The 16,329-nt window shown below is 38.6% G+C and overlaps 2 protein-coding genes across 5 annotated transcripts; one reads left to right on the forward strand and one right to left on the reverse strand.

The window, feature by feature from the left end:
• The first annotated feature begins 2,625 nt into the window (after positions 1–2,625).
• On the forward strand, positions 2,626–13,336 carry LOC133746292 (uncharacterized). Of its 4 annotated transcripts, none has more exons than XM_062174469.1 (6): positions 2,626–2,833; positions 2,910–3,055; positions 3,911–4,081; positions 4,187–4,360; positions 4,626–4,676; positions 4,776–13,070. In XM_062174469.1, the coding sequence occupies exon 6, from the start codon at positions 9,539–9,541 to the stop codon at positions 13,022–13,024; it is 3,486 nt and encodes a 1,161-aa protein (XP_062030453.1). In that variant the 5' UTR covers positions 2,626–2,833; positions 2,910–3,055; positions 3,911–4,081; positions 4,187–4,360; positions 4,626–4,676; positions 4,776–9,538; the 3' UTR covers positions 13,025–13,070. The 4 variants fall into 4 exon arrangements, with proteins under 4 accessions (XP_062030453.1, XP_062030452.1, XP_062030455.1 ...); XM_062174468.1 differs by having other exon boundaries at positions 2,910–3,042; XM_062174471.1 differs by having other exon boundaries at positions 2,643–2,833; positions 2,910–3,042; positions 4,776–7,628.
• Positions 13,337–13,387: 51 nt separating this feature from the next.
• LOC133746294 (beta-carotene hydroxylase 2, chloroplastic-like) lies at positions 13,388–15,643 on the reverse strand. The gene is made up of 7 exons (XM_062174473.1): positions 15,046–15,643; positions 14,907–14,966; positions 14,759–14,830; positions 14,470–14,604; positions 14,174–14,299; positions 14,009–14,065; positions 13,388–13,921 (listed from the first exon to the last, which is right to left on the reverse strand). Exons 1-7 carry the CDS (start codon positions 15,388–15,390, stop codon positions 13,838–13,840), a joined length of 879 nt encoding a protein of 292 aa, XP_062030457.1. The 5' UTR covers positions 15,391–15,643; the 3' UTR covers positions 13,388–13,837.
• Between the last annotated feature and the right edge of the window lie 686 nt (positions 15,644–16,329).

Genomic DNA, 16,329 nt, shown 5'->3' on the forward strand with positions numbered 1-16,329 from the left:
AATTCATCAATTCGACTTCTACACAACAAATCGTGACACAAGGCCATAGGGGAAATGATCAGTGATGAAAACCGAACTTTCGATGCCAATTTCGTGGCCGGAAACGGCCGGAATCGCCGGAAATCGATGAAAGTTCCGATCGGCTACAGTAACCTTCACAGCTCAATTCCGAGCTCCACCGGTCGAGCCACCGCCAAACACCACCCCAGGCGTGACAAGGAGGAGGAGGCGAGCCTGCCGGTGCCCAGATTCCGTCGTGGGTCGGCCGGAGAAGGAAGAAACCGGAGGGAGAAGAAATCGGGCCGAAGAGGAAGAAAATGTCGGGGGAGAAGAGAGAGAAAAGGCCGGGTAAGTTTCCAAAAATGGAAACTTACCACAGTAACTTGGCTATTTATAGAAACTTACCATGAACAGTAACCGTAAACAGTAACTTTACTATTTCGCTTATAACTATCGCATACGAGCTCCGATTTTTACGAACCACATATGCACGCGCTCGGTTTAACGTCCTCTACAACTTCCATGAAGAACATTTTCCCAAATTTTGACCCGAACAAAAAGTCAACTTTTAGGGCCACTAAAGTTGCTGAAAAAGAGTAAAAGTAAAACAAATTACCGTTTACTGTCCAAATGACTAGTAAACCGGTGAATTTGGGTTCGGGACGTTACAAGATTAGTCCAAATGAGGAGGGGTTAATAATTGAATTAGAATAATGTTAAATCAAGTTCAATCCCCCTCCAATGTAACAAAACTAAAAGTACTCATGAATTGAACATTATGTTCAAATAAATTATCCCACAACCGGACTATTGGAGCAATCATATAAACTGTTTTGATCAATGGCTAGTTTTCTATCACAACCTTGTCATGTGTTTAGAACTTTAGGTTCGTGCCCTTATGGGGCAGAGTGGGAAGTATAGAACAAGTACGCACATTTGGTTTGTGTACTAATGCCAACCCAGTCAAGATCAAGTACAGATAGAGAATTGCCTCCTTAAATTGCCCAAACCAGTTTGGTAGCATTATTGCTAATTGCTCCGATTTAAGTTTCAAATTGCAACAATTTATGGCACGTTTATTTCCTTGGAATGGAAAATAATCATGAATCGGAGACAACTTGAATGAGAGAAGAAAGGAATCGGTATTGATTCTGTAGGAGTTGATTCCTAAATCCATCCCCCCCTCGTAATCAAATTCCTGAGTATTCAGGAATCGATTCCTTATAAGGAGGTGGGACCTACACCCATTCCGATTCCTTCATGTGTTAGTAAACTCATGAATATTTTTATCCGGAATTTATGTGTTAGTAAACGTAGGAATAGTTTTACCCCGTAATCATTCTCTCTCATTCCAAGTAAGTAAACGTGCCCTTAGTGTCCTTCTACTTCAACAACTACATGTTGGTTAGTGTGCAGTAAATATACTTAAATTGTAAAACGAATATTTGATTGTATACTCATTATGGATTCCGATATTTTTTACCGGTTGAAGCAAGGTATATAGAGAAGCTCACAAAACAAAAATCCATCTGTCGCACTTTTTGCACTCTTACTCACCAAACTTGGTTTCTCTTAAATCTCACGTACCAAGCTTTGGAAGAAGAAAGTTGTCGATAATCTTGATCAAGTCATCGATAGCTCAGCAAATGAAGCAATGACGAGGGCAGGCAAATTGTTTTGGTGATCAGCCTGTGGTTTTTCGTTATCCATTAGCAAAGGTTATTGACCGTGTAAATGAACTCTAGCTAGAACCAGATGTTTATTACTATCTCTTGATTCTCTTCCATAACTGGAATTAAGGTTCATTGCAAGTTTGCAACTGGCCCAACTATCATATAAAATTCACAACTGGTCGAGAAAGAAAGAGATCACCAGAAGCTAAATTGGGTGAGCTAACACCCTGCTTCAGCTCTTTTGGCACATAGTTACCAAGTCCATGAGTAGGTTGTGATAGCTCTATAAACTTTGAAGAAAACAGAGCAAGCCCTTTAAATAAATAATAGGAAACGACTTGGCGGCAAAAAAGTACAAACAGTCCATGTGACCCAAAAAAATGTCATTTTACTTAGAAAGATATGTGAAACTCTTATTTGTCGTTAGGCATCCTTGCCCTTTCAAATAAAAAGTGCTGGAGGGAATCTGTTTATGATTGACAAGAATGAGATATTTTCTGGGTTTATGAGATATATAGTTAAGCAAACAAAATATATACACCTGATATGATAAAATAAATTTAGTAATCGAGCTAGTGTAACACTTTCCATTTTAGATATAGTAAGATGAGATTTGCTATAATGTCAATTTTTACTTCTAAAAGCTAAAAAGAAATCGATTCTTGAAGAAGACATGTACTATTTATATTTGTTGCAAACTTGCAATACATAAGTACAATTTGAGGGGCGGAGCTGCTGGAAATCTTTTTTTCCTTTTTAGTGAAGAAAGAAAATTACAATGAAAACCCCTATAACAACCAATATTTAACATATTATTATCTATATACTAAAGTTCCTACACTATTCATTTTACTGTTCACAATAACAGTAGAAAGACGGTTCTGCCCTTGAATTACTCTGATAGAAGTTGACATCGATTGGGCCAAAAAATCTAACCGACTAAAAGAAAAAGTTGAGATGCCTGAAGCTATCTAGAAGTGTCGAGGCCTTTATCATGAAATCTCGAAGCCTCTATCACCGACTTATTTACACCGACGGAAGCGTCTATATATACCGAAATTCGTTGTTCCCGATCGTCGGGTTTGGTTGTCGATGAATGCTTGGATAGAGTTTGATAACGTTAACTCTTCCTGATAACGTTAGCTCTTCCGGATTATCAGGTTTGATTATCAAGTTTGGTTGTGATCAAAGTTTGATAGTGTTGGGGTCTCTTCTGATTTTGTGTTTTCTTTTCAGATTTTGTTGTTTGTCAAGCACACAGAGAACGAGGGAGGGAAAAAAAAAAAGGGGAAGAAGGAAAAGAAGGAGAGAGAGATCAGAAGTGCCGGTCTTAACTGTGAATAACGAAGCAGCAGCTGTAAGCGGCTCGGTGAGTGTTGATTGTAAGTGGGCTTATTGGAGTAATAGGATGCGTAATCAGATTTCCTTTTTGCATTCTGAGAGAGCTTTCTTTCTTGGCCATTTATTTTGGTTAATAAAATTAATTGGTCTTTGTATGACATGTGGGTCAATTGATAAAATCCATTAGATGAAAATACACTGGATATTCAATGTTGACGTGAGAACCGTTTGAGGTAAAACTGGAAGTGAATGGAGCTGTTGGATTTTCTTTATTAATGCCTTGCTGTTATGCTTATGTCTACAACAGGGTGTTTGAAGTCAATAAGTATAGTACTTGAGTTTAGTTTTAGTTTTGCCGACCAAGCTATTGTTTATGTGCCAAAGATATGTGCAAACAAATCGTATGATTTAAACCGTAAGAGAACTTAGGCTTAATCCACGTTTTCACTCATGTTAGGAGTAACTAAAGTATGTAATTTTTGTTCCTTACTTGGATATAAAGTGGAAACTTATAATAAATTATTTGTGTATTGAGTTTATAATACATATAAGCATTATAGTGTCATATTATGTAATTGGTCTTTTTAGTTTGGCCTCTGTGAAGAATGGCTTGCAGACTGTGTGATCAATCTGTTCCATTTGTGTGTGTGCTTTTTTTTTTTTTTTTTTCCTTTCTCTTCCTCCCTTTTCTTTCCTTCTTTCTTTTGTGTATGGAATTTAGGTGTGTGTGATCAATCTGTTCCATTTCTGTGTGTGTGTGTGTTTTTTTTTTTTTTTCCTTTCTCTTCCTCCCTTTTCTTTCTTTCTTTTTCTCTCCCTCCCTCTTATCTCTCCCTTCGCTTTTTTGGAGTGATCTGCAACTTCTTTTACCTATTTTAAATGATTTAAAATTGCAGGGATGGCATCAAACAATCGAAAGCTGAAGGGAAAAAGATACTTAAGAATGAATGATGGACCAAATGATAATGATCAACAAAATGTGCAGAATGCATTGGATGGTCACACTACTGCTACCTTTTTTGATAACAATATCAATCGTCGAATCAAATCAAGAAGATGGATAGAAGGTTAGTATATTAGTGTGAAAAAAAAAAAAGAGTTTACCAACATTTGGTTGTTATTTATGGAATGAAAATGACTTAACAGTATTTTTATTTTTATTTTTTAAATAGTGTCTGAAGCGGTGGTTGAGGATAGCCGGGTAAAGCAACACAATGATGATGGTATCAATGTAATACAACATCGAGATAAGCGAGTTAGAAATAATCGAGAGACGTCAAATGTGACAATGAAGCGAACTACTGTTACTGAGGCTAATTCGAATGGTAATGGTCAGGGTGGAACTGGTAAGTGCAATATTCTAGGTAATAGATTGTTATCATGGGAAACGAGTATGAGTGTAAAAAACAAAAAAAAGTTAAGCATGCATACGAGTGTGACTTACCTTTTTTTAATAACAATAATTTAAGTATGAATATTCTATGCAATTTGAGTTTTTTGAGGTTAATGTAAACATAGTTTTTGTACATGTTTAACAATATGATCATTCTTTGCAATTTGATATTTCCACAGCCCCCTTCCTCCTTCTCACTTTTGGCAAATTGTATGCAGGCGAACATTTACATTCATTCGGTCAAGCAAGCTATCAAAGCACTAGACAAGGTAATTTTTTTTTTTTTTTTTTCAAAATTGTATCTATTATACTTATCAAAATAGATAGTTGCATATGCCGTTTGACAAAAAGGGAAATTGTATTGATAGGTTCAATCATTAGATATGAAGATGCAGGCGACAATATTTATGTTTGTGATTACTGTGACGCACTGTTTTGGCTTGAAGAGGCAATTAAACAAACATCGACGAAAGTGTCTCCTATCTATACAAATTGTTGCAAAAAAGGGAAAATTAAACTTCCACATGCTAAACCAACTCCGAATTTTCTTAGAACATTATTAGATCCAAATAACGGTTCGGAAAGTAAACTTTTTAGGGAAAATATTCGAATTTATAATTCAATGTTTTCGTTTACATCAATGGGAGCAATAATTGATCGAAAAATAAATACTGGATTAGGTCCGTACGTATTTAAAATCAGTGGTCAAGTACATCATTTAATGGGTTCTATATTGCCATCTGAGGGAGAATTTCCTAAATATGCACAATTATATATATATGATACTCAAAATGAGATTTATAATCGTATTAATGCTATTAATCCTACCCATATGAATAACAACATCAAACCATATATAGTTGAAGGACTTATTAAGATGTTCGATGAAATTAATGAATTAGTTAAACAATTTCGAACGATAAGAGATAAATTTGAAAATCAGTGTTTACCTTTATTTACTGTGAATGTACTTGATTGTTTACGTACTGATAGTAAACAATATGAAAGACCAACATCTGAGGAAATTAGTGGTCTCATTGTGGGTGTACATACCTCCAATAATATGGAGTATTTACTACGTCACCAAGCATAAGTAACACCCACTTTGGGACATCCACAAGACATGGCAAGGCCCAACCGAGACATGCATCGTGTAGCCCTATGTTCAGGCTACGCGGCAGTATCCGGAAGTCACAAATCCGCCACCGGGAAGCCACATTTCCGCCCTTGCCAAGATGCCTCCACAAACATAGCTTTCTGCATGTTAAATAGACTAGAATAGTAACTTTGCTTGTCCCACATCGAAGAACAAGTAAAAGAGAAGCATTCCTTCATCTATAAAAGGAATGCCTCCTCCCACAACTCAACACATTCATTACATCTCTTGTAATCTTGTTAGGCCGCAAGGCTCGACACACTAGTATAGCTTTCAAGTGGACGTAGTCTCCCGCTCATGCGGAGGCGAACCACTATACATCTCGTGTCAATCTCTCTCTTTCTCTCATTTAAGCTAACTAGAGATCCCCATGGATTCTAACGTTAACATTGGCGCCGTCTGTGGGAAGCCAACACATTGGCTTCGTCACCTTCCATGAGCTAAGTCTGCTCAGCGGAGCTTGAAGAAATTCCTTCCTTCTTTGAGTTTATGTTTGAATTAATGTTTCTTGGCAGCAACTAGAGCAGAGTGTGCAGAAATTTGCACCTTGCGGGCTGGTCAACACGTGGTCAACGCCCGGCGGAGTTGGTCAACGCCCAAGAAGTGGTCAAAACTTGCAGAAACTGCTCAAAACACCAACGTATGGGCTGGTCAACGCCCGGCGGGGGAAGTCAACGCCCATCAAGGCTTGGTCACACTTTCGGTCAGCACCAGTCAAGGTTGGTCAACGCCCAACCCATGAAGGTCAACGCTGGCATAAAAAAAAAAAAACAATCTGGGCGGCCAAATTTGCTCTGGACACCCAGAGAACTTCTCTGGGCACCCATCCAGTTTTCAAATTTCCCGCCAGCCAATTGCTCCGCCAGCAGCAACTTTCTCCGCCGAACTTCGATCTCTGCCGGACTGCGATCTTCCGCCCAGCCTTAGCTCCGCTGGGATCCTCCGCCGGCGGTAGCAGCAGCCAAGCCAGCGCGCTCTGGTCCGAAGCTTCGCTCCGATGCTTGCATCGCTGCACCAGCTCCGCTAGGGAGCTCCGCTCCGCCAGGCAGGCACCCAACTTCCGCCAGACTCCCCACCGCCGGCAGTCATTAATCGCTCCGCCGGACAACTTCCTCCGCCGAACTCGGCTTCTCCGCCAACTCTTTAAGGCTTCCGCCAGACTACGTCCGCCGGAGAACCATCAGCGGCACTTCCTCTGCTCACTGCACCTCCGGAGCTCGGCTCGATGCCGGCTCTGCTCCGCCAGCAGCTCCGCCCAACTGAACAGCTCCGACAGCTTGCACAGCTCGTCCGCTTGCTGACTGCAGATCCGCTCGCTTCCGTAGAATATGGTTTTCCGGCTTCGAACTTCTGTGGCGGACGAAACCTCCGCCATGCTTCCAACTCCGCTGACCTTCTGTGGCGGACGAAACCTCCGCTGACCTTTGCTTGCAAGGGCTCCGTCCGCGCCGAGCTCCGCTCCGCCAAGGCACCTCCGCTGAGCTCTCTCCTACGCTGAGTCCTCTCCTCCGCTGCGCATCAGCGCCGCAATTCACCGCTGAGCTCTTTAACGTTTGGGGCTTGACACTTGACGACCAGAGGACCTCATCAACTCGTCGAAACTTGACGCTGGACTTTCGTCAGTTCACCAGCTCTCAGTCGACGCCCCAACCAACCAGATAAGCTTTTTTCTTTTAATCAATATCCTTGATTGATTATCATATATACACACTGCACTGTTCTCTCGCTTGTCCTTACATGCCTATAATTACACGGCAGTTACAAGCCCACGATAGCATGCAACTATAGAGACTTGTGCGTGTTTCCGTTGTGATCAATTAAGCATGGTCATGCGTGCAGATTGCCATGCTTTCACCTTATGCTTGTGTCGGCCACATGCAAAGCTTGTTAATTGGATATTCATAATTATGCTACATGTGTCCATGTAATATGATAGCATGCTGGTGCTTTGACTAAATTCCTTATCTCCAAGATTATATGCATGGTTGACTTCACCTATATGCCCCCGGATCCGGCTATACATCTTGGCACATGGCATCTTCACATTTGCATATAAACGATGTGTTATGTAGAACTAATGAGCGCTCGTATGTTCCCCGCAAATTGGACATTCAAAATAGACATTTATGCAACTTATTTGTCATCAACTACTACATTTACTTGTACACTTTGCTTACGATTTTGTCCAAATACATATGCAAATTGTTGATGTTGATTTTACAAATCCACATCTTAATCATATATTTTGTTTCAAGGAAATCTCTATTTCTATCGACCATTCAACCGCAACTACGAGTTGACGGACATTATCGGAGTACTTTATCCGCCAAGCAATGGATCGCCATGCTCGGCCAACTCCGCCAGCCCCCAAATTACCACGAGATAAGTAACTACATCTTATCTCTTACGCTCTTGCAATTAGAGCTATTGCTATGTCTATACATGTCTCCATGACCCTTACGCATGCCTACGACATGTTCTTGGCCACTTTACTACTTGTGCATGCTTGCTCTATGTGTTTGTCATTTTTTCATGCAAATGCATACTTTACACATCCACGGTCTACGACCAAAACCGCCAAGCGGTCAGGCAACGCCTCATAATAGCCATTGATCCGGCAGCAAGGGACTAGTTAACGCAGCCTACGGCAGCCATTGATCTGGCAGTTAACCCCGACGCTTGGGTACCAAAGATTGGGATCGCTTCCCAACACCCTCTGCTCCGTGCAGCTCCCCCTCAACAAACATGGCTGGGGAGTCGGGGACTCTCTAGCGGGGCCTAGCAGGGGCCCACCCCATTGAGCTTCCCGCTCATGCCTTCCCGGCAACCCTTGAGCTTCCGCTCACGAGCTTCCGCTCATGCCTTCCCGGCACCCCATTGAGCTTCCCGCTCATGCCTTCCCGGCATCCCATTGAGCTTCCGCTCATCCCACCACGTTAATGGAACATGGAATTCTTCTACCATTTGTCGCTCCCGACAAATTGAATTCTTTTCGCGTTCCATTAATACGAGCGACAACCAAACGCTTACCTTCGCAGCGCTCATACAACTTACATTTATCATATACAATCCATATGCTCACACGACCATACGCGCTCTCGAGTTTGTCCGTCATCATCGATCGTACTCGGCGCCATTCACGTGTATACATCAACATGTATCACGCCCCCCATACGTTTATATTTTGTTGCTCCATGCAACGAGCATTCTACGTATGCCTGCTTTTTGTTTTTGTTGTGCAGGTTAACGAGTCCCTTCTTGCTTACGGAGTTCGGGGACTTGTAGGGGCTCCGTACCGCCCGGTTACTTATGCTTGATGACTTCATGATTTGAACTCCCCAACCAAGAAGCTACTCTTACTCGGGGACTTCGGGGACTTGTACATACCTCCAATAATATGGAGTATTTACTACGTCACCAAGCATAAGTAACACCCACTTTGGGACATCCACAAGACATGGCAAGGCCCAACCGAGACATGCATCGTGTAGCCCTATGTTCAGGCTACGCGGCAGTATCCGGAAGTCACAAATCCGCCACCGGGAAGCCACATTTCCGCCCTTGCCAAGATGCCTCCACAAACATAGCTTTCTGCATGTTAAATAGACTAGAATAGTAACTTTGCTTGTCCCACATCGAAGAACAAGTAAAAGAGAAGCATTCCTTCATCTATAAAAGGAATGCCTCCTCCCACAACTCAACACATTCATTACATCTCTTGTAATCTTGTTAGGCCGCAAGGCTCGACACACTAGTATAGCTTTCAAGTGGACGTAGTCTCCCGCTCATGCGGAGGCGAACCACTATACATCTCGTGTCAATCTCTCTCTTTCTCTCATTTAAGCTAACTAGAGATCCCCACGGATTCTAACGTTAACAGTGGGCAATATTGGAGAACATAATTCAGAGAGAGACATAATTATTGAATCAAATAATAGACAATTGCAACGAGTTTCGAAAATACATCCAAAATATATGTCATTACAATATCCGATTCTTTTTCCGTATGGTGAAGATGGATATAAACCAAATTTATTGATGCACAAAACATCTACAAATTCCCAACAAAAAAGAGAGAGAATATCAATGCGAAGTTATATTACGTATCAAATTCAAGACAGACGTAACGTAGAAAATACTTTATTACAGGGTGGACGATTATTTCAACAATTTTTAGTTGATGCTTATGCAACTGTTGAGGAAGATCGTTTAGATTGGATAAGGAAAAATCAAAAAAATTTCCGAAATGAAATTCTTAAAGAAATGTATACTGCATCTTCATCTGGAATTCATAAAGGTCATGACTTAGGACAAAAAATTATTTTACCAAGTTCTCATACTGGAAGTCCTAGAGATATGATTAATAATTATCAAGATGCTATGGCAATTTGCAGACAATATGGCAATCCTGATTTATTTATAACTTTTACTTGCAATGTTAAATGGATAGAAATACAAAGATATTTAAAAAATGATCCTAAATCTAAAATTGAAGACAGGCCTGATATAATTTCGAGAATATTTAACATAAAATTACAAAATATGATTACATATATTAAATCTGGGGAACCTTTTGGACAAGTTGAGGCAGATGTTTGCACAATAGAATTTCAAAAAAGAGGACTTCCTCATGCTCATATGTTGTTTTGGTTAAAAAGAGATTATAAATGTTATACAGCAGCAGATATAGACTCTATTATTTCAGCTGAATTACCAGATAAAAATGTTAATCCAGAACTTTTTGATATTGTAAGTCAATTTATGATTCATGGGCCATGTGGACAAATTAATCCAAAAAGCCCTTGCATGAAAGATGGAAAATGCTCTAAATTCTTTCCAAAACCATATAACACAAAAACTATATTCGAAGCTAATTCACCACCAACATATAAACGTATCAATGATGACACAAAATTCGTCGAAAAAAATGGCGTTCATGTTGGTAATAATTTTGTTGTACCATATAATTCAAACTTATTATTGAGATACAATGCTCATATTAATGTTGAATTATGTTCCCAATCTATGTTAATTAAATATTTATTCAAATATATTAATAAAGGTCCAGATAGAGCTCGAATTTTGTTACAAGAAAACTTAAATGATGAAATTCAAACTTATCTTAATTGTCGTTATCTAACTCCTCATGAATCTATTTGGAGATTGTTTGAATATCTAATTCATTCTAAGCATCCTGCTGTACAACGTTTACAAATACATCTACCGTTAGAACAAAATGTTATTTTTAATGAATCTGAATCTCTTGAATCAATCATAGAACGTAAAAGTACAGAAGATACTACATTAACCGGATGGTTTCAAGCAAATAAAATTTACCCAGAGGCACGCGAATTAACTTATGTAGAATTTCCAACTAAGTTTGTTTGGCATGATCGCACAAAATGTTGGGCACCAAGAAAACGATATGAAACAATTGGACGAATAACATATATACATCCTACAAAAGGCGAACTATATTTTATGAGAATGTTATTAAATATTCAAAAAGGTTGTAGTGATTTCAATTCAATAAAGACCGTTAATGAGATTACATACCCTTCTTATCAAGAAGCCTGTCAAGCCTTGGGGTTATTAGGAGATGATAAAGAATGGATTGAAGCATTAACAAATTCTTCATATATTGCAACGGCTTCTGAAATACGCCAACTTTTTGTTACAATAATCTTATTTTGCGATGTTGCAAGTCCTCAAACATTATTTGATTTACATTGGTCAAATATGTGTGATGATATTTTATATAAAGCTAGATTAGAAACTCAAAATCCAAATTTGACCTTACCAGAATCAGAACTGAAGAACACATTGTTATTTGAACTAGAACACCTATTTAATATGTCATCAAGTTCATTAAAAGATCATCAATTACCAATGCCTGATAAAAATAAAATATTAGAATTGAAAAATAAATTATTAAAAGAAGAATTAGATTATAACTGTCGAGAATTAAAACATTTACATACAAATTTAGTTGCTCAGTTAAATACGTGTCAAAAAATTGTTTATGATGAAGTAATTGAAGGGATTGAAAAAAAAACATGCAACGCTTTTTTTGTTCATGGTCATGGAGGAACTGGCAAAACTTTTTTATGGCATACAATAATAAGTAAATTAAGATCTGAAGGAAAAATTGTTTTAGCTGTTGCATCATCAGGAATTGCTTCAATATTACTTCCAAATGGTAGAACCGCTCATTCTAGATTTAAAATACCTATTACAATAAATAATTTATCAATATGTCCGATAAAGAAAGGTACTCATCTTGCAAAATTAATTGATAGAGCAGAACTAATTATTTGGGACGAAGCTCCAATGTGTCATAAACATTGTTTTGAGTCATTAGATAAATCTTTACGAGATATTTTATCAGATTCAAATAATATACAAAAAGATAAACCATTCGGTGGTAAACCCATTTTATTAGGTGGTGATTTTAGACAAATTTTACCTGTTATCACCGGAGGAACTAAAGAACAAATAATTGAAGCTTCATTAAACTACTCATACCTTTGGCAATCATTTAAAATATTTCATTTAACAGAAAATATGAGATTATCAAAAAAAAATTTAACTGATGAGGATAGAAAAAATATTTCAGCTTTTGCAAATTGGCTATTACAAATTGGAGAAGGTAAAATACAATCTATAAATTATGAAAATGATATAGATACATCATGGGTTGAAATTCCAAACGATATACTTATTGATAATTATATAGATCCAATAAAAGCAATTTTTCTAGCAACTTATCAAAATTTCAATGAAAATTACAACAAATTTGATTATTTAAGAGAACGTGCAATAGTTACACCACGAAATACTACAGTAACAGAAATAAACAATTATGCTATAAATTTATTGCCAGGTAATGTGAGTACTTACCTAAGCTCATATACTATTGTTCAAAATTCAAAAAATCATGAAAATATGGATGTTTTATATCCAACAGAATTCTTAAATAAATTGGAATTTCCTGGATTACCATCGCATAAATTAATTTTGAAGATCGGAATGCCTATTATGTTATTAAGAAATTTAAATCAACGATCTGGATTATGTAATGGTACAAGATTAATAATAACAGCATTATTTGATAGATTAATAGAAGCAAAAATATTAACAGGAACAAATATAAATCAAAAATTTTTTATACCTAGAATTGTTCTTACAGCTACTGAAAATAAGTGGCCATTCATTTTTAAAAGACGACAATTTCCAGTTAGACCATGTTATGCTATGATAATTAATAAAAGTCAAGGTCAATCTTTAAATCAAGTTGGCATATATTTACCTGAACCTGTTTTTACTCACGGACAATTATATGTTGCACTTTCAAGAGTTACATCAAGAAATGGTTTAAAAATTTTAATAAATAATAGTAATAATATACCAAATAAATACACTAAAAACATAGTGTACAAAGATGTGTTACTAAATTTATAAATCAAAACATACATTATATAATGTTAATATATAATGTATGTTTTCATCTGGAAAGATGTGGGATTGATTGACATTGAGAAAGAAAGAAAGAGAGGTGAGGAACAATGTCCTCCCGATTTGGACAGTGCCAGGAATGAACTGGACATAGCCAGAAAATACCACAAATGGAGCAAAAGAAACACTACAAAGGTGAGAGAAGAGCAGCAGATTCTTGAGGATGCTGAAAAGGATGAAGGAGAAAGGACCTCCCCCCAACTCTTAGGCCTTCAATCTAGATCTTCAGGGAGGCCCTATCCAAATCAAGCTTCGTAACCAACTGAGCTTGGCTGGAGAAATCGAAATCAAAGAGAGTAAAGATTGGTCTGTTTGAAATTTGTATTTAACTGAAATTGATCTATTTGAAATTTGTATCTAGCTCATCCAATCCAACTACCAATTATTTTTTAACATGTATCTATTCTTTTCCAACATTATGGTTATGATCCATATCCCGCAGCAAAGCGCGGGCAAACCTTGCTAGTCTAAACTAATGGCGAATAAGGCTGCGGCCGGGGAGAGAGTTGTCCAAGATTTTCAGACTAGAGAACGCAACAAGAGATTCGGGTTGATATATCACAAAGTCACATTCAGTCTTCTTGAGATGTTGCTGTCTCTGTAAGTGCTTTCCAATTATAGGAACTCAAAGCCTTAGAAATTAAGAACTTTGCTTGCACGTCTATTGTTACAGTTGGAGAAGTCTCTGAGTCTGAAGCTTCCTAACTTGGTCTTTTTTATAAAGAGTTTTGAGAAATGAAGCAATCACTTCAAATAACGTCAGCTTTTGGGTATAGTACTCTTGGTGCTTCTCCGCTTGATCTCCTTTTCTAATTCTTCCATGCCTCCAACCTCTTCTATTTCCTGCAGATCACATGATTTAATCACTTATTAACCCCAATTTATCATATTTCATTGACATATCAGAAATCAATAAGAACATTGTTTTACCTTAGGTCCCAAGAACAACCCATACGGCACTCCATTCAATATGTATGTATGATGAACCTATATATTCAAATTTACAAGAAAAACGATCGATGAGCATGTGATGAACAAATGAGAAAAAAATTTTGATTAGGAAAGTTAAATGTGTCAATAGGAAGTGTCACTAACCTGGTGGGCGGCAGCAACTCTTTGTAAATAAGGGACGTCTGCGATTGGCCCGACTGGAAATCGACGGTGGACGAGACCATCGTGCACAAACATGTATGCCATCCCGAAAACTGTGATCCCTAGCCCCTGTATTCCGAAACCAAAAGAAAAAGCGACTTAGATTAGAGAAGTATCAACATTTTTCCTTTTTTATGTGTGTGTAAGTTTGTGAAAATTAGTAGTGAGACTCATCGGCCGATCCCAAATTTAGGGCTTTGACCGGAAAAACACAAAATTTGAAAAGAATAGGCACTTACAGCTCCAAAACATAGTCCAGGAAAAAGACCCTTGGTAAAGAAACCGTAAGAGAGAAGAGCAATAGCAGGAGCAGCATTGGTTATAGCAAACACGTCGTTAATCTCGAAAGGACCATCCCTAGGTCGATGGTGAGACTGCAAATTCCATAAGATAACCCAAAAATCTAAGATCACCTACCAATCTCAATTTTGATCACCATATTACTAAAAAGAACAGACTTTTCAGCACCAAACCAAGGTAAGAAACTATTTGATATATGAACAGTAAATGTATATAAGGTTAATTAACCTCATGCATCTGCCATAATGAGGCATGCCACAGAGCTCTGTGCGCCCACCTTGCCCAAAACTCCATCCCCACCTGTGATTTATAGAAATTTCAATCAAATTCACCACCAATCAAACAAACCCCTTTTGAATTCTAATCCAATACTTACAGCAGAGCCCACAGAGAGCAAAAATGTGCCCAACATCTCTGGAACAAGAAACTCCCCAATCTGCATGGCAAAAGGTTAATCAAACCCATATGACTAATCAAAATCCATTTTCAAAAGTGACACTGTACTATTTCATTACCTCTGTTTGCCAAGAAAATCTGTAGTAAACAGCCATGGCAACAGCTGAAGTGACTCCCAGGCTGGACATGATTGCAGCAACAAGGTAAGTATTTCTCTCCGATTTCCTTCTTGCTAATCTCTCTGCAACTCTTGGAGTTATAACACTCCTTCTCTCTGTTTGTTCCAAGCTTTTCTCTGTAAATTCATGCTCTGTTCTCTTTTCCATAACCAAGTGTCTCTTCTTTGCTGAAGCCAAAACAAAACAGGGGGTGCTTGTTTGCGAGATGGGCTTTCGAGCAAGTAGATTGTTTCGGCCGAAACAGTACCATATTGGGATTGAGGCAACCGAAACTCCGGTGGCCATGGGATCAAAGCTCAATCTTGATGCTTCTGAGAGTTGATTACTTCCAAGGAGGAAGAGGTTAATTTGTAGGGGGGGAATAGAGAGGACCTTCCTCGAAATTAACAGGCTTTGACGGAATGGTAGAATGAAGCAGAAGGAAGTTTAGAAGAGGGACGTACGTATAAGCATCACCTTGCCGGCTTCTTCAAGCAAGGAAACTTGTTTACTGCTGTGAACATCACTTACTAGCAGTGAGTTTCTTGGGGTGTAGGTGTATTTCCCCATTTTCTTTTTTAGAAAATTACTCATAAGTGTCATTTTGAAACTTTAATTAACCATAAGGCCACCTTATTTTTCTTGTACATATAAGGCCACTTGCATCTTCAAAATAATTTGTTCTCTGACGATTTTGCCCTTCTACCTAAGAAAATCAAATCGCTGATCTCAGTTTACTCATTTTCTCCGTCTTCTCTCTCTCTCTCTCTCTCTCTCTCTCTCTCTCTCTCTCTCTCTCTCTCTCTCTCTCTCTCTCTCTCTCTCTCTCTCTCTCTCTCTCTCTCTCTCTGTGCGACTCTCCCAGGGAAGCGCTCTTTCTTCCTCTTCGTCCTCTGACAACCATTTGTCGCTTTTGTTTCTCTAGCTTCCGGCAACGGCGATCAAGACGCCTACGACCTTCATCAACCCTAGCTATGACCTAAACGGCGAGAGATCTCGGTGTTCCAAGCACGACGGCCACTTGTCTAATTGAAGCATCTCGAGGTCCCTCTCACGTCACCGGCGATCGATTCTCCAATCAATTGCATCCACCTCCATCGGGAATGCGTTACACGATCCGCCGGAGCCATCACCGCAGCGTTTTCATCTTCAAGTCCTCGACCTTGACTGCTTCGTCTTTGATGTGTTTTTCTTTTTTGATTTTGTTTGAAATTAATTTTATTTCAATTCAAAACCTGAGCTTTG

Source organism: Rosa rugosa, chromosome 4 (genome assembly GCF_958449725.1).
Source record: "Rosa rugosa chromosome 4, drRosRugo1.1, whole genome shotgun sequence".
NCBI classification, from domain to species: domain Eukaryota; kingdom Viridiplantae; phylum Streptophyta; class Magnoliopsida; order Rosales; family Rosaceae; genus Rosa; species Rosa rugosa.